This window comes from Thunnus albacares, chromosome 2, assembly GCF_914725855.1.
Source record: "Thunnus albacares chromosome 2, fThuAlb1.1, whole genome shotgun sequence".
Lineage (NCBI taxonomy): Eukaryota > Metazoa > Chordata > Actinopteri > Scombriformes > Scombridae > Thunnus > Thunnus albacares.
Genome location: NC_058107.1, coordinates 35,773,886 through 35,796,124, shown reverse-complemented (window position 1 = coordinate 35,796,124; position 22,239 = coordinate 35,773,886). Strand labels below are relative to the sequence as shown.

The following is a 22,239-nucleotide window of genomic DNA, read 5'->3' as shown; positions in this document are numbered from 1 at the left end:
GCTTTGGCCCCCGTCAGCTTCCCCAGAGTAAATAAATGTTGTTTTTTTTTTAAAAAGAACACAAAGCACCATATATATACTCTGAATTCCAAACTGGTTAGGTTTTCCACCAGTTTCATGTCAACAACCTTTCAGATCCATACCTTTCAGACCGGCTTTACACCTTGATAAGGGCTTTGTTGTTTATCTGAGGTTCTCTCTGCTGCAGGAGAGCAGATAAACAGACTGCTCCTATACATTTCTCAGAGTACAAACCTTTAAGAAAAAGAGAATAATGAAGGTGACCAACAAGCAGTTTTTCAGGGTATGCCTTTGAAACCTCCTGGGATCTCAGTCGGGGAGCCACGGCTCTTTTAGTTCATTCATAGCGACGCCAACCAGCCATTTAAGTAAAACTGTAGGACATGGGCAGAAACTTCCCCCCCCTGACGTGAATAAGTGCTTTGTGCAACGAAATAAGCAGCTAAAATCTCTTTTAAACAAAGTGAAACACAGTAGGTGGAGGGGTGGGGTGGGGGGGGTGCTCAGGGAGGTGTGTACTGTTTGTTCTGTGATCTAGACCCATCAGTCACCGTGTTTCTGCAGTCTGGAGCACATTCCATGAATCCTGCTGGGTTTTGTTCCCCATAACCTGCAACAACGACGACGCGGTCGAGTCCTGCAGAGCTGAGCGTGGCTGTGTGGCTCGTTTAAACTCAAAAAAAACATGACTGTGACTTTCCTCAGACAGATTTTTTTCTGCTAAATTGTTTGGCTTTCTTTCTTTTTTTTTTTTTTTTTACATGTTAGGGATTTAGTGTGAATCAGGGTCATGACTTAGTTTATGCGTGAGACTTGGAAGCTGATATTTTTACTGATATGGAACGCCTTTCTGTTCACTTTTATGCCAAAAATACATCAAATGTTTCTCCCAGAGCTGTTTTCTTATCAGCATTGAAAAGCTTTCCTTTGGGCTTTAATGGGGCATTAAGGTAGAACTGAAGCGATTAGTCGATTAGTTGATTGACGGAAAATTAATCAGCAACTATTTTGATAACTGAATAACCGTTTCGGTTATTTTTTTTAAGCAAATATGCCAAAAATTTGTTGGTTTCAGCCTCTCAAATGTGATGATGTAATGTTTTTCTTTGTCTTGAATGACAGTATATAATATCTTTGGGTTTTGGACTTTGACTCAAAGACGTTATAATGGTCATTATCACAATTTTCTTCATCACATTTTATGGACAAAATGAAATAATGAAAACAATCATTACTTGCAGCTCTACATTAAGGTCGGTTTTCCATCTTTATTTGTGTTTCTTTAGACAGGACAAAAAACAAAAAATAGTTTAGTTGTCACTTTTTCTGTTTCATGTTCACACTGAGTTATGAGAAATGACTGCACAGTTGTTAACCTGAACTCAGAGAATTAACTCATCCTGCATATTTAAGATGCCACACAACAGGATGCAAGATTCATGAAGGCGTATTCACATTATCGTGTAAAAAACTGTTTTTGCACACGCCTCCTCCTCCTCCGTCCACTGAAAGTTCCAGTTTGTTGAATTGTAACCTGAGCTGTGCTGATCTTGGTGGCTGTTGTTGACCACTGTTTGAATGGAAAGATACACAATAAACACAATAATTACTTGTGTTTTGAATTTCCAGAAGTGCACAATAACAAACTGGCTTCATAACGAGACCAGAAGAGATATTCGCTTGGCAAAATATCAGCATGCAGATGTCTCTTACACTGCAATTCACCTCTTTGTTGACCTCCTGTTGGTTATGAGCGTTACTGGGACATAAATAATGAGGGACAGTAACTATGCTTATAGGCTGTTAATGGTTAATGGTTGTACCAAACGGCAACACTTTGCACTCGATCGTAAAAAGGAAAAGTGACAGAAATATTGAGCTTGAGAGAACTTTGAACCCTGCCTACTTTGTTACATCCACTGATCTGGCCAATCACTGCATAAGTTGGGCGTGAATTTTGGACTGTTGGATTTGCAGCAATTGTCAGACGCACTCAACCCAATTCCAGCATCGGAAAGTTGTGGGGGAGGAGTTTCTGCAGCTGGTTGACAATCCAACAAGCATTTCTGATGAAGCATAATGTACAAAACATGTTGTTAACATCCCAAAACCTTCATGTTCACATGCTACCTGCATGCATACACATGCTACCAAGGTTTTCTCTGTTTGTCCTAACCCTAACCCCATGCACTGTTGCAAATATTGCAAATAATAGTATGGGTACTGGTCATAAGATGCACTGTGCATTATTGCAAATAACAGTGTGTTTAAAATGCAGATGACAGTGAAGTGACAGCAGCATTCAACGTTCAAATGATACATTTTAAAAATCTTTTTAATTTAATATTTCTGTTACATTGGCTTTAAACGAACACAACGTTTCCCACAAACCCAAAACCGTTGCAGGTTAAAGGTCAGCTGCTTGACAGAGTGAAGTGTTGAGCATGGCAGGGCAGACAGCAGAGATTACAGCTAAAACATTAGAAAGAGTGTTGGTTTAATGTCTAGTTACATAATCTTTTAAATACAGTTGAAATAATGCAACTTTCTGTCTTTTTGACAGATGTAGCCCATTTGTAACCTGTAAAGTGTTGACATTGTTTTACCTGAATCAGTGCTCAGTGGAAAAACAACTCATGGACGTCGCAATATTTCAGAAAAGTACAACAGTGAGTGTCAGTGAGGTCAAACGTCAGAGTGATGGTGGTCTTACAGTCCTCCAAGCATTATGTAAGAGAGAAGTCGTGGGAAAACTCAAGGGCACTGACGATTGAGGTAATCGGTTTCATCTTTCCATAATATATTGATAGCGTCTTTTCCCACAGGTTGTTGTGAGCAGCAGCGGAAAAGGAAATGCAAAGTAATTTTGTGATTTGAGGAGAACACCCAAAAGTTTCCCTGTAAGTGCTGCAGATGTGGTTTGGTTTAGAGGCTGTGGCCTGATTCAGATGAGGAGGTGCGGATGGCACAGCGCTCCTCTGTAATTTGCTTCTGTGGAAATGAGCAGAGCTATTTCCTCTGGATCTGGCAGGGGGGGTATTAACGATAATGGGACACTCTGGGACCGACTGTCTCTTAAACTAGGGCAAACTACGTGGCTCAGTGACCTGATTATGAGTGTGTGCTGTCATTAACCTCAGAGTTCAAAATGAACTCAACATGATGCTGTTTCATATCCATGTCTGCCTCTGGTCTTTCTCTTGGTTTCCTGCTTCTTCTTGAAACTTGAAACCTTTCTCATCCACTTATTTTTCTTATTTTTCCTTTTTTTCTTCTTCTTATTAGCCGTACAAGCAGGAGGTTGGTGCACAATTTTGATCCTGACAGAAATATCCTACAAACTAATTCATGGTTTGCCAAGAAATGTTGTAAAGACATTCATGTTCCCCAGAGGATGAATCCTACTGACTTTGGTGATCCTCTGACTTTTCCTCTAACGCCACCAGTGGGTCAACATTTTCACAAATCCAGTGAAATATCTCAAAATTAACAAGATGGATTCCCAAAAAATTTTATACAGACTTTCATGGCTCCCAGTGGATGAATCTTAATGACTTTGGTGATCCTCTGACTTTTCCTCTAGCGCCACCATGAGGTTGACATTTTTAGTTTTTAGTGCCACCAAAAAACTATGGATTGTCATGAAATGTAGAACACACATTCATGTCCCCCTCAGGATGACATGTAATGACTCTGGTGATCACTGAACTTCTGATGTAGCGCCAAAATCAGGTCAAATTTTTGATTTGTCAAATACTTTGTTGTTTGACCAAACAGTTGCAATATTAATGAACATTCCCATCAGCCTTAGCTGTGTTTTGTGCTCATTAGCAAATGTTAGCATGCTAACACGCTATACTGAGATGGTGGACATTGTAAACATTATAAAGATCAACATGTTAGCATGGTGATGTTAGCGTTTAGCTCAAAGCAAAGCAGTCTCACAAAGCTGCTAGCATGGCTGTAGACTCTTATTCTTGTTATCCGCAATGCTGGTGGTGTGGCTCTAAGGATGGTGATGTCATTTGTTACACTTTGTAACTGTCTTAAGAAAAAGTGCTAAAAAATAAAGTGCTCTACAAATAAAGTTATTGTAATTTGGACTGAAATAACTACTCTCTAAAACATAGCCATGAAATTTGGTGCAGACATTTGTGGTCTACTGACATTGATGATCCCTTAACTTTCCCTCCTTCAAAATTTTAATTTGTCCAATACTTATTTAATGAAGAATACATGCAAAACTAACGATATTCCCATCAGGCTCAGCTATGTTTTGTGTTAAGTGTTGCTTTGCATTGATAAAAACACTAACGATGTTTAAACTACAAAAATGACAACCAGTACCATAAATATTATAAATAGTTTGTGCCAACATGTAAAAAAAAACAACAAAAAACTGTATTTCTTACATGTCTCTGGCTTAATCTTTGCTCAACATATCATAAAATCTCACATGTGGCGAACTGCATCTTCACCGGTTTGACCTCAGTTGCAAATTCTCTCCCTCATTCTCCCACTGTCTGTAATTGAGGCATTTTTTATTTTCATGTCACACAAAATCAGATCAAATTACAAAACATAACCTGTTTTCCATTTTTGTAATTCATTACTGTTTAAACAAAAAAAAAGCAGAATGCACTCACACATATGAATACTGATGTTGTTCCAGGACTCTGAAAAGTTCCCAGACTTGAAGACGACGGAGAAGGTTGATATTGTTCATGAATTGATGAAGGAGTTGAGTGTGCTAACCAACACACCTTACACACGGAACCGACCTCGCTGCGGCGTGCCGGACTACCCCGCCGAGAAGGAAGTGCATTACCGGGGGCGCCAGCGCCAGAGACGCTTCGTCCTGTACGGAGGCCGACTGGAGAAGAATGACCTCACATACAGGTACGGATCTGCAGATTTACATAAAACCACACTCAACTCTTATTGGTCAAAGAGTATTTTGGTTTCTAATCTTTGTAACCTTGTGGCAGATGAGATTATGTATTATGATAATGTAGATGTCAAAACATGACTGGACTTTCCAGTATTGATCTTACAGTTGAACCTCGCTGGTCAATGATAAACTATGTGGTCAAATGTATGTGAACAAATAAAAACATTACATCTATAAGTGATTGTTCAACATCTTAGTCCAAATAAATGTGCTGCAATAAGACACCTTCTTGTAATTTGGCTTGTATGATCATATGCCCACGATCATACAAGCCAAATTATTATTATATCACATTTTGTCAGTACTTCTCAGCAGTATATCACAGAAATTCCTGATGATATAATTAATTAAGTTATTGCAATCTGGACCCAGGTAAGCAGCAACAAATCGGTGGACGGATTAACGAATTAAAAAATGATTTAAGTCATAAAAACTGAGTGAATGTGAAGTAGATGCCTGTATAACTCATTTTGCCCTATAATTGTTTTGCTAAAACTTACATTTGCCGACTATGAGTGGATGAACTTCCTGTAGCTGCAGTGACAGTGTTTGCTGCAGGTCTGATGATGCTGACTGAGACAACGTCTACATTAAGCTGCTAAATTCTAAAACGTTGTTTTCATGCAAAAACAACTGTAACTTCCATCTACATTAAAACGCCAAAACAGGTAATTCTCCTACTGAGCATGTGCGGAGGACAGATGAGTAAGTCAGCCATAGAAAACCAGAATAAAACTGTGTTATGTTTCTGTTTCAACGGCGGCTTCGTGACATTATTGCGAGCAGATTACAACAGTTTCAGCAGAGAAAGGCTGCGTTTAATTCTAAACAAACTATCAAAGTAGAAAACAAAAAGAACAACACTCCTTCTTCTTCTTCTTCTTCTTCTTCTTCTTCTTCTTCTTCTTCTTCTTCTACTACTACTGCCACCATCTGTTTTGTCACAGATATGACAGCGTTTTCTACAAAGTTCTGTTTTTTCTAAGTACACAATACAACGCCAAATCTCACATTTACACACTCTGGAGGTCATTTTGGAAAAACTCTGAGAAGGTTTTAGTCTGGACGCAGGTTGTTTAAAGATGTCAGAACATCTCCTGACAGCCTGCAAACACATACACCAACAATTTTTGCTTTTGAAGACTTTTCAGGACCATCGTCTGCTCGTGTTTTTTAACTTATGAAGCTCAACTTTGAAGCCAACGTGGATGAGAAATCCCCTAAAACTTTTGAGAATAATGGAAGTTTGAACATCTACAATTGCGTGACAAATTGAGTAAACTTCATATGCTGATAAAAAAAAAAAAAAAAAAGATGATACGGTAGATTGTTTTTATCATAATCCCTCAAGTTCAAGGCGGACAAAATTTTGGACACATTGATAAATGAGCTCAAGGGAGAAAAAGGTAACATAAGAAGGCCAATACAGCACTTACAAAATTAAGTCTTGAAATTACCATTCTGAAAAAAAAGGGGGGGTGCTGGTTTTCTTTCATCTAAGGCCTTGGCACCGTCGAGTGTCTGGCAGTCATCTACTGGCTGCTGCCTCTCTGTCTGTGTCTCCTGGGGTCTCTTTCATTGTAGTCACTCTTTAACAGAACACTATATTAAGACAGACAGAGAGAGAGAGTAAGAGAGAGGGGGGGGGGGCAGAAAACTTTTATTAGCAGCACTGACCACAGACTAATAAGATTCTGCTGGATCGGACCAATAAAGTGACACCTGCCAGAGTGATGATGGCAACAACCCGCTATGTCAAACTACACTTCTGCATGACCTAACGAGGCCACCGTCGCCCCTCTTTCCAAATGACTTGAAACATGAACGGCGAAAGAGTGGAGCCACGCTAATGAGTCCCTGTGTTTACTTTTTATTTAGAAACCAGCGAGTGTTTCGAGCGTGCGGAGCAAGTTCTGGCACGACGCTCGAAGTCATGCTCGGTCAGCTGAGAGCGGTGTTGTTTTAACTGCTTTAACGGTTGTTAACTAAATTGAAAAGGAGTTCTCAGGTGGCTGCAAAACATTAAAGGATCAAGCTTGTTATGGTACAGTCGCAGGCGGGAGGTGGACTGAAAGAAGTGTTTTATCAAAGTTTGTTTTCCAGTCATAGTTCATATCTGACTCACACAATTATAAAATGAATTATATTATCAACAAATCCCATAATACCAACAAGTATTATGTGTGTATCTTATTCCTCTGTGCCGTAGACCTCCGTTAAACAATTAACGTCGAATAAACACGACGATGATCCACACAGCTGCCCTGTTCCTTCATCACCATGAACTCTGTGACTCACTCCCACACACACACACACACACACACACACACACATACACTGTCCTGCTGCAGGAAATACTCACTACAGCACCAAATGTGGATTCTCATTTAGCAAAAATAGTCTCCAGCAAATTTGCACCATTTCCTCTTGTTTATTTGTTAAAAAACTACAGTGGCTACAGCTGTCTTAGGAAATTACTCAGCTATTTTAAAAATGAAACTATATATCCGTAAGCTGTTTTTTAAAAATCTTCAGTAGGAACCAGTAGGACTTGAGGCTTAGAGCTACAGAGTAGGGACGTCAGGAAGTATCGATGATGTAGGTTTATTGCAAGACGACTATAATAAAGTCTTGGTCGCAGTCTGTGCGATATCAGTTTGAGGCTGTCAGATTGTGAGATGAGACACGTCATCAATTCGTCATCCGTCTGCAGCTTTGATGTTTTGAAAATGCAGGAAAGTCTCACAAACTTCCCTTTTGTTTTTTGTGTGTTATGGACGAGTTTTTCCCCTAAATTTTATTTGAAAAAACTGCACTTATGAAACACATCGGTCGGTTTATTTATTTCATGTCATATTCTGGAATTTGGTCTCATATTTCTGTCAGAGTTTTGCTTCAAGCTGTCTTCGGTCGTTGGTGGACGAGTCTCACAGTGAGATCTAGGACACCGTTTAGGATTTATGACCAAAGATTTTATCGCGTTTAAACGAAAGGAGCCTTAAACACATTGTTGATTTTGGTCTTTTCATGGATTTTGTTGACAATAAGAAAAACACAAAATATCTCCAGCCTTATCCTTTCAATAAAACACTAGATTAATGACCTATTTCAGCTTGTGGGACTGATTTAGAAAATTCTTTAATTGCTCATTTACAGGGTATTTGTGCAAGAACTTAAGGTAATCTACATAAATAATTGCATTTGCAGTTGTCTTTTTGCACAGTGTCTGAAGAACCGAAGATCAAATTTTAATAACTTTTCTAAATCTGACTTTAGTGCATATTTTTGGGTCACATCTGGCTTTAAAGCAGCATTCCAACTTTTCAAGGTGCCTCTGCCGCCATATATTTTATAATTTGTGCAAACAAAAGAGACAGTTGTCAGCGGTAGTTTTTTAAGTGCTAATGTTTTCCTAAATTAATACCACATTTCCCATAAACCTCGCTGCTTCCTGTCCCTCCTCCCCCTCCTTGAATGAAGTATAAATTCTTGCAGGTAAGCCGACATGCTCTGGACTGACGACCTTCTTCCTGTTTTGTGCCATAAAAATAATGCAGCAGACAAAATCAGATTCCATCAAAAGAACCAGAGCTGCAAAGATTAGCTGACAAAAAAATCAATCAGCAGCTATTTTGATAATCAAATAATCATTTTAGCCTTTTTTTTTTCAAGTAAAAATACCAAATATGCTGGTTTAAGCTTTTCAAATGTGATGATTTTCAGCTTTTTTGTGTCATACATGACAGTTAATCTTCAAAGCAACACTTTGTGGCTCTAAGAAATTATATTTCGATAATGAAAATAATTGCAGTCCTAAAAAGAACCAGTGATGATGTTGTCCAGTTATGCTGGTTGTTGTTGATTTATTCTAAACTGAAAAGCAGCAGCTTTATGATAAACAATTCCATGTTTCATTCAGCAGCCTCACAGTACAAAAGTGTACGTGTTGGTGGTTAGATGAGGAGGTTTCTCTTCTTCTTCTTCTCAGTTATCACACTGGGTGGTTTTATCTAAAAGGAAAGGGAGGAGACCATGATGCGGTGTTTTGTTAGCGAGCCTGAGTGCGTCAGTAACAGCACACCTCCCTGCTGATGAGACGACGGCAGATATCAGATTATAGAGGGAGGCATGCAAGGCCGGTGGTCCCTCTCTGACTCCTGTACTGTACATCCTGTGTGTGTGTGTGTGTGTATGTGTGTGTGTGTGTTTGTGTGTGTGTTTGACACCTGCATATACTGTATGTCTCCTGCAGGATCATCCGGTTTCCCTGGCAGATAAGCGAGGAAAACGTTCGGCGTGTCTTTCGGGAAGCGCTGAAAATCTGGAGTGACGTCACCCCGCTCACCTTCACCGAGGTCCACAGCGGGAGGGCCGACATCCGCATCGACTTCACCAGGTGGGCAGACTGAGACGTGGAGAAAAAACATCTTAATTAAACATAAATAAAAAAGAAAGAATTGATTTGTTATGGGGAAGGAACGGAGGGGTTTCAGTTGGTTGCAATCTGCAACCTCACCACTAGATGCCACTAAATTCTACACACTGGTCCTTTAACTTTTGTTTTGTACCAATTCAAGCGTAGTGTGCACATGTTTTTACTACCTGAAGCTCTCAGTATCTGTTTTTAGGCTTCATACCGTAACCAGTTGGTGTGCTGAGTGAGTTTCGTGGATTTTCTAATCTGTAGTCTTCAGAAATAATCACAAACGTCAGTCAACAGAGGCAACAAAGTCAAACATTTAAATTCCATTTAATCTGTCTCATTTACTTACAAAATGAAGCCTTTCTGACAAAGATCTCGGGCTTTTCAGAGCCACAAAGGCAGAAAAAAAAGAGATAGTGGAGCCAAAAAACGGACATGCAGATTACCATCTCCAGGGTTTTATGGGGGATCTGTGTCAACTTTGAAACGGCTTCATTTTCTTTTATGTAGCCTGGTTTGTTTATTCCTGCAGCAATTTCTTGTTTTTCCTCATTTTAAATCATGGTTCGGCTTTGACTCGTATTCATCTTTGTTCGCTCTGCTGCACACATACATCTCAGAAACGGTTGAGTTTTGTCATGTTGTTACAGTTTTGTGAACATAAATACACTAATAACACTTATTAAAATGAGGAAAATTGGAAAGATGGTGAGAAACCTGAGAGATATTTTGTGTGAGAATAAATAAACAGTTACTGTAAAAATATGCCAAGAGCAAATGATCAAGTCAAGTTTTAAGTTTTCATTTTCTTCAATCAACTGATTATGGTTAAAGAAGAAGTTGATAAATATTCTTTTTTTTACCAGCTAATTGGAAGTTAAAGGAAAAGTATAAAGCTTTACACTGCTTTTTATTTATTTAACTAACTGTATTATTTATTTATTTATTTATTTATTTATGTGTGACTTTTACTGCCTTTTGTCAGTTTCAGGGCTCCATAGAATAGGCAATTTAAAAATAGACTATGTGATTATTTCCAGCGATTAAATGATTAGTCAATTAAATGATTAGTCTGTTGATAGATGAGTCCACAACAGTTTTGATAATTTGTTAACTTTAAATGACTCTTTAAAGCAAAAATAGTAAAAATTCTCAGATTTCCAGCTTCTAAATTGTGAATATTTGCTAGTTTTCTTAGTTTTTTATAATGATAAACTGAACATTTTGTGTTTTGGACTCCTGATTTCTGATAAATTGTCACTAAATTCTGACATTTTTTAAATATTATACAATGAATCATGAAAATAATTGTCAGACTACTTGATACTTGCAATAATCGTTTGTTGTTTTTGGCTCAAAAGGGAACTCAACATGTTTACTGATGTCTTGTTATATTCGTATTCTAACCATTTATCATTCAGGCTTTTACCTGTCATTGTTGAATCCTCTGTAAAGCTGCAGTTAACAGATTGTTGTTGAGATTGTTTTGTTGTCTGTAAAGTTTGATTTTAAAGATTGATCACGCTTTAAGCCTTTTAGAGTTTATGTTCATCAGAGCGTTTGTTTTACGGGCCTGTAGGTCCTGGCATGGAGACAACCTTCCCTTTGACGGCCCGGGTGGGATTCTCGCTCACGCTTTCTTCCCCAAAACACACCGACAGGGCGACATCCACTTCGACTACGATGAGTCCTGGACCCTCGGAAACCACATGGGTGAGTGAGTGGCTGAGAAGGTCTGGAAAAACAAAAAGAACAGTAAATAAAATAACATTTTTTTAAATTTTACTTTATACTTACTGCTTTTAGTAGAGCATAAAGCAAAATAAATTCAATAAAATAGGGTTCACAAGGGTCAATACATACATTCAAACATAATAAGGGTGAGTTACTGTATGTTAAGGGTTAGTTTCACAAAGAAAACAGATATTATGTATACCAGACGAGCAATAAAAATGATGAAAATGTGATAATAAAACCAATAAAACAGATTTAAAATAAGATAAAATAAGAGCTAGATGAAACAAATAACAGATAATGACATATAGTTGCAGTTGACATACACACAGTTCACTAGTTGAGTGGACATGGACAGGTAAACAGTATAGCTGCAGTTTTGGGAAGGTTACTTTTGAAATATGATGGTTACAGATGATAAGTTACCCTGTTAAAAATGTTAGAAATAATGTAACTATTTTTAAATTGCTTCAGCAAAATACTGTAACTTATTACAGTTGATTACTTTTTGATTACTTTTCTAACAAATGTTTTAAACGGGGCAGTAAAGCTGAAAAGTGCTAAAACCATAAATTTAAACCAGGCAGTGTAAACCTCACTGTTCAGCACTGAAAGGCCTTCTTGTCCGACGACGTGGCCGCTCGTCTTGACGTGGTCAGCTGGTCGCAGGCGTGGCAGCCTCAGCAATGATTATTGATTTGATTGGCAAAAGGAGAACCAATCAAAAACATACTGTCAAATGAATGGAGTCTGTTTAGATGTAGAGACAGCTCCTTGTAAGCCGTCTTGTCCCAATGGCTTTACTGACCCGCGTTGTCCAGAAATATTCCAAAAGAAAACATTCCTGCATGTCAAAAAGATTCAAAGCAACAGAATGAATGTTACATTATAAACTTTTTACAGAAAAGAATATATTCAGATGTAAACCCAACATTTTGATTAGTAACTGTAACTTCTCAGTAACTAACAGATTACAATCACATTTGTTTTGTAATTTAATTACATAACGTCTTTACATGTAACTAGTTACTCCCCAAATATAGCTGAGCAGGGAGAGGAAGTGGTTAGGGACTTTTTTATTACTCTTTAGGTAGTGTTGATGTTCCTGGCACTGTATCGTCTCAGGTAGCAAAAACACCACCTGTCTGCCGCTGCAAGCAGGTCAAAACAAATGCCAAGAAGTATTTTAAGATAGTATTTGAGCCAGGTGTGGTTTTCTTGTGCATCCTCTGAGGCTTGTCTCCCCCCCCCCACCACCCCCCCACCCCCCACCTCTCCTGCAGGCACAGACCTTCTCCAGGTTGCTGCCCATGAGTTCGGGCACGTCCTGGGCCTGCAGCATTCCCGAGAGCGGGGAGCCATCATGTCCGCATACTACTCCTTCTCCTACCCGCTGAAGCTGAGCGAGGATGACAAGCGAGGCATCCAGTACCTGTACGGGACTCATCCACAAGTCCAGCCCTCACCACCACCCCCACCTCCACCTCCATCCTTCACAGAGACCAATGAGATTGTCACTAATGTGAGTGGAACTGATGCTAGATTTACAATAACAATCAATTACAGGCTGACTGTATTGAATGATAAGATTTCTACATGTTTTTCCAATATCTATTTAATGAAAAACAACACATATGCTCCAAATAACTGGTCGGTAATCCCAAAGATTAGAAAATATGCCTCGATCCATGAGTAAGATTGCATGAAGAATCCAAATCCAGCCACTTAGGGAATGGTTCAGAATAAAAAGCCTGTAATAAATATAGTCTTAAACATAATAATAAGACACATCTTTCTTTAATGGGACTGGCAGACCCAAAGCCCAAATATTGCTCCAACTCAAGCCTGATTTAATGAATATGGACGACTGTGATAAACCTTTTGTATTCTGCCTTCTTGTCTCTACAATAAATGACAATGAATGCAATAATCATACATCCTGATAAAATAAAGCTTGGTTTATTCTGTGGATTGTTTTAAAGACATTAAACAAGATCAAGAATGTAGCAAGATATGCTAGCAGCTCTGTGAGGCTTTAAGCTAAATGCCAACATGGTTACAGTGAAAATGCTGTTGATGTTGATGTTTAGCTGGTATAATGTTTACCATGTTCATGCTAACATTTACTAATTAGCACTAAAGACAAAGTTGAAGCTGATGGGGTCATAAATTAAAAGTATTAGACATATTAAAATTTTGACCTGATGGTGGCGCTGGATGGAGTGTGAAGGACCATGAATGTTTTCATGGCATTCAATCCCATAGTTGTTGAGTTTTTTTCACTCACAACCACAAATGTCAACATAATGATGAATAGTCAGAAGATCACTGAAGCAGGGTTCATCTAGGGCTGCATCTAATGATTATTCTGCCAATTATTCTCATGATTAATATTTGAAATATCACAAGTAATAAAAAAAAAACGCCCATCCCAGTTTCACTGGATCCAAGGTCTTCAAACGGCATGTTTTATCTGATCAGCCTGAAGATATTTAATTTACTATTAAGTGATAAGGAAAAGCAGATGAGAAACTGGAAATGTTGGGTATTTTTGCTTGAAAAATGACTGAAACAATTAACTTAATGTCAAAATAGTTGCTGATTCATAATCTTTTGATCAACTCAATTAATCGATGATTTGTTACAGCTCTAAATTCATCATCTGCTGACCATGAATGTCTGTATAGAATTTCAAACAATTCATCCTCATCAAAGTTGTTGAGATATTACAGTCTGGAGCAAAGTGTGGTGGCCAGCTTTGAACATATTTGAACCAAAGATGAGAAGTTATTTTACTAAGTAATCTCACATACGAGCACTCAGCAAAATTTTCCACTTCAGAGATATTTTCTCTTGTAAGACTTGTAACTGAGAGGTTCTTTCAGTTGTGCAGAAAATCCATGAAATTCCTCGTCATGGTTTTGTGGCAATAAAAGCAGTCCTCAGCTGGACCGTAAGAAGCACAGAAACCCCCTCTCCGCTTTATGTTAGGATCCTTTCAGACAATAAAAAGTCTCTTTAACATATCACCCAACTGCAATAAAATCACCACTTGTTAGAAACTACATTTGCGTGTTTTTGGCATGAGGAGATGAACAAGTGATCTGTCTTAATTCCAGCCTGATGCCTGCCAGACGGACTTTGATGCCGTGTCTATGATCCGGGGGGAGCTGTTCTTCTTTAAGTCGGGCTACGTTTGGCGGATCAGGGACGGGCAACTGCAGAGCGGTTACCCAGCGCTGGCATCTCGTCACTGGAGGGGGATTCCAGACAACATCGACGCCGCCTTTGAAGACAAGTCAGGGAATATTTGGTTCTTTCAAGGTGGGCAGCAAAGACGTTTGTGGTTTCTGGTTTCATGTGAGCACAGGATCACTGGGGAGAGACTTTAGCGTAATTGTATAGATCCACAGACGTAAATGATCCCGCCCTTTTAGGCAAGTTTAAATATGTGTAAAAATGTTAATTAACACAGAGCTTAGACATAGCTGCAGTTAAGACTTTCTTGTGAATATTTCTATTATATTTGGGCCAGGTAGTATGTGCAATTATACTCTTATTTTCAAACCACATTGCAGATACATATGACTGGATTTCCCATTTTTAAGATTGCCAAAAACATTCATAATCATGGAAAATGTTTTAAGTCTGTCTGCTGTTTTTTTAGGGATGCAACTAACGATTATTCTCATTATCTTTATTATTTTCTAGATTAACCTTTTTAGTCTATAAAATGCCCAAGGTGACTTCTTCAATTGCTTTTCCCACCAACAGAACTGAACAGACAAACAGACATAATATTATACAGTACATCTTGGTAAGTTTCTAATTTAAAAGATATTCTCCCTGAATTTAAATTTATTTTAGTGCCTAAGAGCGATCCCAAAACATCCCAGCTTTCTTAAAGTTTTCAAAGTCAAAACAGTTCACAGTTAAGTTTTTAAAACATCAAAAGGGAGCTGCAAGCAAAATTAGAAATGTTATCTCTGAACAATATCAGTTTTTTTTAGCTAGCTAACTACAGTATCTAGCCTGCTGAACAAACTGTTACTGCCTCCTGTTAACATGTTTGTTTAGCACACTCGCTAATGTGACTTGCTAGCATTGGCATGTTACTATAAAATGTTTTAAGTCTGTTTGCTGTTTTTTAGGGATGCAACAAATGGTTATTCTCATTATCTTTATTATTTTCTAGATTAACCTTTTTAGTCTATAAAATGTCAAAAAAAACAGAGAAAAAGGCTTCAATTGCTTTTCCCACCAACAGAACTGAACAGACAAACAGACATAATTTCTGTACTGTTAAATATTTCATCATGATACAGTACATCTTGGTAAGTTTCTATTTTAAAAGATATTCTCCTTGAATTTAAATTTATTTTAGTGCCCAAGAGCGATCCCAAAACATCCCAGCTTTCTTAAAGTTTTCAAAGTCAAAACATTTCACAGTTAAGGGAGCTGCAAGCAAAATTAGAAATGTTATCTCCGATAAATATCAGTTTTTTAGCTAGCTAACTACAGTATCTAGCCTGCTGAACAAACTGTTGCTGCCTCCTGTTAACATGTTTGTTTAGCACACTCGCTAATGTGACTTGCTAGCATTAGCATGTCACTGTAAACATAGGTGGTTCTGTTGGCTAGCTTGCTGGCTAGTTATTTAGCTAAAGGTTTGTACAGGTTAACTGAGCGGTTGTCAAGCTCAGTTTTGGTGTGTTTTTGGAAAGAAGACACAGCTAAAGACAGTTTAATGTGTCACAATATCAACTCCAACCTCCATGACTTCTTGAAACATACAGACATTAACTGACATTTTAATTTGTCTCAAAATGTTACTGAAATGAATTAATGCTGCTTTCTGATGTTCTAGTTTTAACATCAAAGTTAGGCATACTTAGGATTTAAGTAGTTTAAGTCATTAGCATTAACAAAAATGGACGGTTGTTTTGAACATGCTGAACATACAGATGGACAATGAAGAAGTGGATTATTTTGCAGGTGTAGTTTCAGAAGTTTCTAAAGAGATTTTCATACTTTTTTGCCGTGAAACTTCTGTTGGAATCCTTTAATCATTTTTATCAATATAAAAGTTAAGTAAACTTTGCATTCATTCAATTCAATTCAGTTAATTTCAGATTATATTAAGGACAAAGCTCTTTAGAGTTATATACATATTATATATATTATATACATACATATACATATACCTGAGGAAGGTCATTGACCGAAACGTTGTCTATATTAAAGTATCTTTATTGAAGTGACAGTGCGGGTGTCCCTTCTTTTCACCTTTCACAAAGACTACACAGGTTTGCAAGAGATTTTTGATGGTCAATGTCATGTTTAGTAGCATGAGAAGACTGATTCAAATAACTTATAACAACCCACTTGAAGGCAGCATAAATAACACCTTTTCATCTAACTCTGTTTCTTATTTAGGAATATAAGTCCCATAAACATTGGTTCTTACTGAGGCAAAGAAAAATGTAATTAATAAAACAAAAATTACCAACAAGATTTGAATGACATCCATCTTTCTCGGCAGGTGAGTACTACTGGGTGTTTGATGCTGAGATGCAGATCAGAGGGCCGGAGTCCATCAGGAACCTGGGTCTGCCGGTGTCCCGCATCCAAGCGGCGCTGCGCTGGGGCGACTCCAACTACAACACCTACTTCTTTAAATCAGGCAGCTACTGGAGGTTCAATCCCCGCGAGAACCGAGTTGAGTCCGACTACCCGCGCAGCATGCAGGACTGGAGCGGCATCCCCTATGATGTGGACGCTGCTTTCAGGGACATATACGGTAAGGTCCATAAACAAAAACATAAACAAGTGAACAAATGTTAAGACTACCTACTTTGTGGCTCAAAATATTTTGTTCAAGTTATTATTACTTATATTAGTTTGAAGGCTGATATTTTGAAACTGCTTCACCATGTTTGAACTCAAGTTGTTCCGATTATTTAGTAAATGTTGGTCAGTTACTCAAGCAATTTCCAATCTTGCAATCACAATAATTAAAGTAAACCAAAGGGTTAAACTAAAAAAAGTTGATTTCACATCCAGCAGACACAGAGACATTAGCATTCATTTGGAGTCGTGTTTTTAGCCACTTGATGAATGTCACTCTCCTTTTAGCTCTGTTTTGGTCTCCACCAACTCCTGAGAATAATGTCTTTTTACCAAAGACCACTGTCTGCATTAAAACAATCTAATTTAGAACAACTTTTACAGGTAAAAGTCAATGACCCCCCACCCACCCCACCAGGCAGCAACTACTATACTTTACTACTCTAGCTACACATAAACTTCTCCATCTGACCATTATTAAAGTTACCAAACATAAAACATGTATACTTTACTACCTAAAGCTAACCTTTTAGTTTGCAGAGCTTGTTTACAGCCCTACACAGTAGTGACAATGACAAATGAAATAGATAAGAGGGAATCAAATATTTTAAAACCTGAATACAATCAAATTTATGATTAAATGAGCAGCTGTGGCTCAGGAGGTAGAGCGGGTCGGCCACTAATCGGAGGATTGGCGGTTCGGTTCCCGACTCCTCCAGTCCGCATGTCGAAGTGTCCTCGGACTAGATACTGAACCCCAAATTGCTCCCGAAGGCTGTGCCATCGGTGTGTGTGTGTGTGTGAATGAACATTAGAAACGCCTCCTGATGAGCAGGTTGGCACCTTGTTTGAATGGGTGAATGTTGGCATGTCGGGTAAAACGCTTTGAATGATCAGAAGACTAGAAAGACGCTCTATAAACACAGCCCATTTAAATACTAGGAATGACATCCATAAAACATTCTAATCAAAAGGCAGACTAAAGAAGGTAGGTTTTAAGTTTACGATATCATTACTGTCAGCTGCTCTCAGATGTTTTTAGTTTGTTCCGCTGCCCCCAAGCAGCCAAATAGTGTATGTGGTAAAAGTGTGTCTGAAATCCTGCGTACCACAATATGATTATCAGAAGGTTCTTTAAACATTTGCAGTTTTTACATGCATTTTTAAATATTGCCATGTTTTTTTTTTTGCAAAATGGCATAAAAATTATCAAATTTTTGTGCATTAAAAAAATGTGGATTATTTTGTAGTTTCAGAAGTTTCTAAAGAGATTTTCATACTTTTTTTGCTGTGAAACTTCTGTTAATCATTTTTATCAATATAATAGTTAAGTAAACTTTGCATTCATTCAATTCAATTCAGTTCAATTCAGATTATATTAAAGTACAAAGCTCTTTAGAGTTCCATAGCACTCTACAAAACAATATAGTATTAAATGTAAATATTAATAATTATTATTATTTATGTTTTTCAGGCTATGCTCACTTTATCCGAGGACGGCAGTACTGGAAATTTGATCCTGTTGGCATGAACTCTCTAGAGGGCTACCCTCGCTACGTCGGCATGGATTTTTTCGGCTGTAGAAACGTGTGAGTCTTCGTGTAACTCTGGAGATTTTGGGGTGACGGATGTCTTTTTGACAATGAAGAGGAGTTTTTTGGAACAGAGATGTTTGTATGTTCAAACTGTGGATTCGAGGAGACGAGACGGTCTCCTTTAAATCTGTTTTATGCTTTACTCCATTTATTGATACTCAGATCCATAACACCTTCTTCTCAGGAAAACCAAGTTATGTTTCCTCAGACTTGGCACCTCCTGTGCAGCTATACTCTACTATTTATTTTGCACATTTTGTCACCGTACTCTGAGATCTGGGCCCTGTATTAATGACGTGTAATACTGATGTGAACTGCACCGTTTTCACCTCCTTTCTTTGAGCCTGAAATGGAGACTTCCCTGACCGATGTTGGTTCACAGAACCAGAACAGACTATCTTTGTCGCTGTAGTGGACACTTTTCATTTCAACTGTTTGTTTTTTTTTGTTTTTTATTTCATCACGGATGGACTCGCTGATCGTCAAGTGTTTGAAGAGTGACATCAAACTTACAGCTGCTGTAGCGGAGAGCTTGAGAGGTAAATTTTGTTATAACACTGCAACATGAAAACCCAGAAAGGATGTTAAACTTCACTTTTTGAAGGTGATCAGAGTGATTTTTACTGGCAACGTCTTTTTACCTTTTTGTATTTGGTTCATCTAGATTCACACTGACCACAAATCAGCTTCTAGACAAAATTATTCTCAAGCAGCTCATTTATTTTACAGAGTTTTGGACACTTTTCTCACTACCAGGAGAAAGATTTTGGTAATGTAGCTGTAACCTTCGCCAAGCATGATGGACTTTTGTCTTCTGTTCGTTCTAGAAAAAGAATAACCAGTTTGAGGTAAAAGATAAATATGAGCTTTGGTCAGCTTTTAAAGGATGAAAAGGTTTTTCTTGACCTGAACAAACTGTCTCCAAATAATCTCTAATAATCTATGCAGTCAAGACATTTCAGTTATTTGTGGATAAACTTTAAGAAATTATCTTCTGATCTGACATGTTTTGAGTAGCAAACATTACTACATGTAGGCTTGAAGGCTACGTGTGTGTAATAAAGCTAAACTGTTCACCACTGTACAGACAGAAGGTATATATATATATATATATATATATATATATATATATATATATATATAGCCATATGTGGTCAATTATGAGTGTTTGGAATTTGCTGAGAGTGGTTTCAGAAATTTCTAGATGTTTTTTGTTTTTTTGCTGTGAAACTGAGTCAATGGTAAAATCCATTAGGTCTGCAACTATAGATGCAACTGTAGATTATTTTCATTATTGTCAATCAGTCGATTAATTAAGTTTAGTCTACAAAACATCAGGAAATAGTGAAAAATGTCACCAAGAGCCTGAAGTGATGTCATCAGACGTCTTGTTTAGTCCAACAACAGTCCAACGACACTCAACTTACTATAATGTAAGACAAGGAAAAACAGCACATTGTCAAATTTGAAAAGCTGCATTTCTGCTTGAAAATTGATTTTTAATAGACGATCGGCAATTCATTTTCTGTTGATCGACTCTAGTATCTATTGTAACTGCTATAAATCCAGCTGTCATCCTCCACAGAGTTACAAACTCTCCAGAACCAACAAAACATAAGTTAGAGTTTTGTTTTAAGGCCATGGTTGAAGTCAGCCAGTCTGAGCCTGACAGCGTGAGCTCAGGGCAAAAGAGTCCCGTAGGTTACTTCCTCCCAGGCTGTGAACTGGCACCTGATAACTGCAACAATCAAAGATTATTCGTACATCTGATGTTTAAGTTTCCTCAGACTTTCATCAGCAATAGTGATGAAGACAGTTCTGGGTCAGTTTTGCAGCTGATCAAACTCTTGTAACAAGACAGGAAGCATGTTCAAACTTTGAATGTCTGAAACAAAAGTCCAAAGCATTTCTGCCTTTTTTTTTTTGGTCAAAATCACCATTATTTGCACATACAGGAGCATGTTAGACATGAAAGCGATTCACATCGGCTAAATCGGGCTTTTCCAACTGTGGTTAGAGCATTGTTGGGTGTTATAGGGTTTGTCAGTCCTAGTGAAGAAAGACATTTGTACACAGCCTAAGAGACTCAACTCAGGGTAAAAACAAATCTTAGGAGGATCTGCATCTAGTTTCACCTCAGCTAACGAAGGAAGAAGTGTCAGAGCTTGAATTAAAAAGCTTTGAGCTTGGTGTAAAAACACTCCAAAAAATTCAGTCACTGTTGTCGACTTCAGCTTTTCTCTGCAACCAAGTGTTTGTTTCAGTCTGTAATGTCACTTTTATTTCCTGACAAAACAAAATTACTTCTGTTTTTCACACAACGTGGAGCATAAAACCTTTCAAGAAATGAAGAAAAAGTGAAAGGAAGAAAAACATTTATGTACATCGAGTTTTGACGTCACTCTTCCAACATGATGTTGTGAAGAAGCTCTTAGCTGTTGGTAATAATCACTCAGGAAAACAGCAGTGTGCAGGAAAAGCTCTAGGGTGCCATCTAGAGTTCAACACCTTCTCTCCTGCAGGAGGATTGTGATATTTGTCCTCATATTTTGTGTCTCTCATCCTTCATGAAGTCATTGCTTCTCTAAAACATGGTGCTTTATTCGTGTCGGTCAGTGTAACACATTCAGTGGCAGCAGCTGCTGTGTGGATCAGCGGTTCTCAACCTGGTCAGTTAGTCACTCCCAAAAAAACAAAACTGAGTGATGAACTTTGACCCTATTGCTGAATTACTTGACAGGCTGGTGTTTCACAAGTATTTATCACAAAGATTTCTGGCTTGATAGCAGTGGTGGGAAGTACATTTACTCAAGGACTGTACTGTACTTGAGTATCAATTTTCTGCTACTTTATACTTCTACTCTACTACATTTAGACAGAGATCAAAAGAAGAAAAATTATCCAATATTTCTCCAAAAAAGATTATGCATCTCACAATTAATCATCTCATGACCCCTTGGATTTATCTTGTGACCCTTTGGAGGTTCCCGACCCCTACGTTGGGAACCACTGAATTAAACTACCCAACAATATACTCAGTAGTGTAAACTAGCTCCACCTCCAGCAGCTACAGCAGTAACATGCTGCTCTAACACTGATGCTTCAGTATTAATAATTATACATCCACCACAGGAAGTACTTTTACTTATGATAGTTTATTTTGATAATAATACTAATGTACTTTTACGTAAGTATGAGTTTAATTACATGATTTATACATTGTTGTATCTTTTTGTTCAAGTAAAGGATCTGAATACTTCTTCTTCCACCACTGCTGGATAGTGAATCGAAAGGCTCATCACAGTCTCTGGAAAAACTCATGGTGCGACCTCTTTTTAGGGTCACGACACCCACGTTGAGAACCGCTGCTCGAGGTAATCTGACATTTCCTCTGCTGTGTCCCTCGCTGCAGCACTTGAGATGTGAAGGCTCAGTACAGACTGTCTGTTAGTTTGCCAGTGCAGGACACTGACGAGTCATTCCAGTTGTCATCCACACTTTTGTTGTTTCTTGTGTCTGTTGTTGCTGTTTGAAACATTTCTGCAACGTTTTTCAAGTGTTAATCAGTGAACATTATATTTATACACAAACAACTTAGTAAACATTTGTTGTACATACATGTGTTTTGATTAATATTTTTTTTACTCATATGTAACCTCAACCCTGTA

At 38.0% G+C, this 22,239-nt stretch overlaps 1 protein-coding gene across 3 annotated transcripts in view; it reads left to right on the top strand.

The window, feature by feature from the left end:
* mmp11a (matrix metallopeptidase 11a) overlaps positions 1 to 22,239 on the top strand; it is a 42,754-nt gene that overhangs the window by 13,257 nt on the left and 7,258 nt on the right. For 2 of the 3 annotated variants that reach the window (XM_044332713.1, XM_044332722.1), the window contains exons 2-8: positions 4,694 to 4,920; positions 9,225 to 9,368; positions 10,975 to 11,108; positions 12,413 to 12,651; positions 14,249 to 14,453; positions 16,672 to 16,929; positions 18,451 to 21,444. In XM_044332713.1, the coding sequence (XP_044188648.1) occupies positions 4,694 to 4,920; positions 9,225 to 9,368; positions 10,975 to 11,108; positions 12,413 to 12,651; positions 14,249 to 14,453; positions 16,672 to 16,929; positions 18,451 to 18,569 (1,326 nt within the window). In that variant the 3' untranslated portion in view covers positions 18,570 to 21,444. Of the gene's footprint in view, positions 1 to 4,693; positions 4,921 to 9,224; positions 9,369 to 10,974; positions 11,109 to 12,412; positions 12,652 to 14,248; positions 14,454 to 16,671; positions 16,930 to 18,450; positions 21,445 to 22,239 lie in introns of those variants that run through there. The other variant, XR_006398712.1, reaches the window with a different exon arrangement.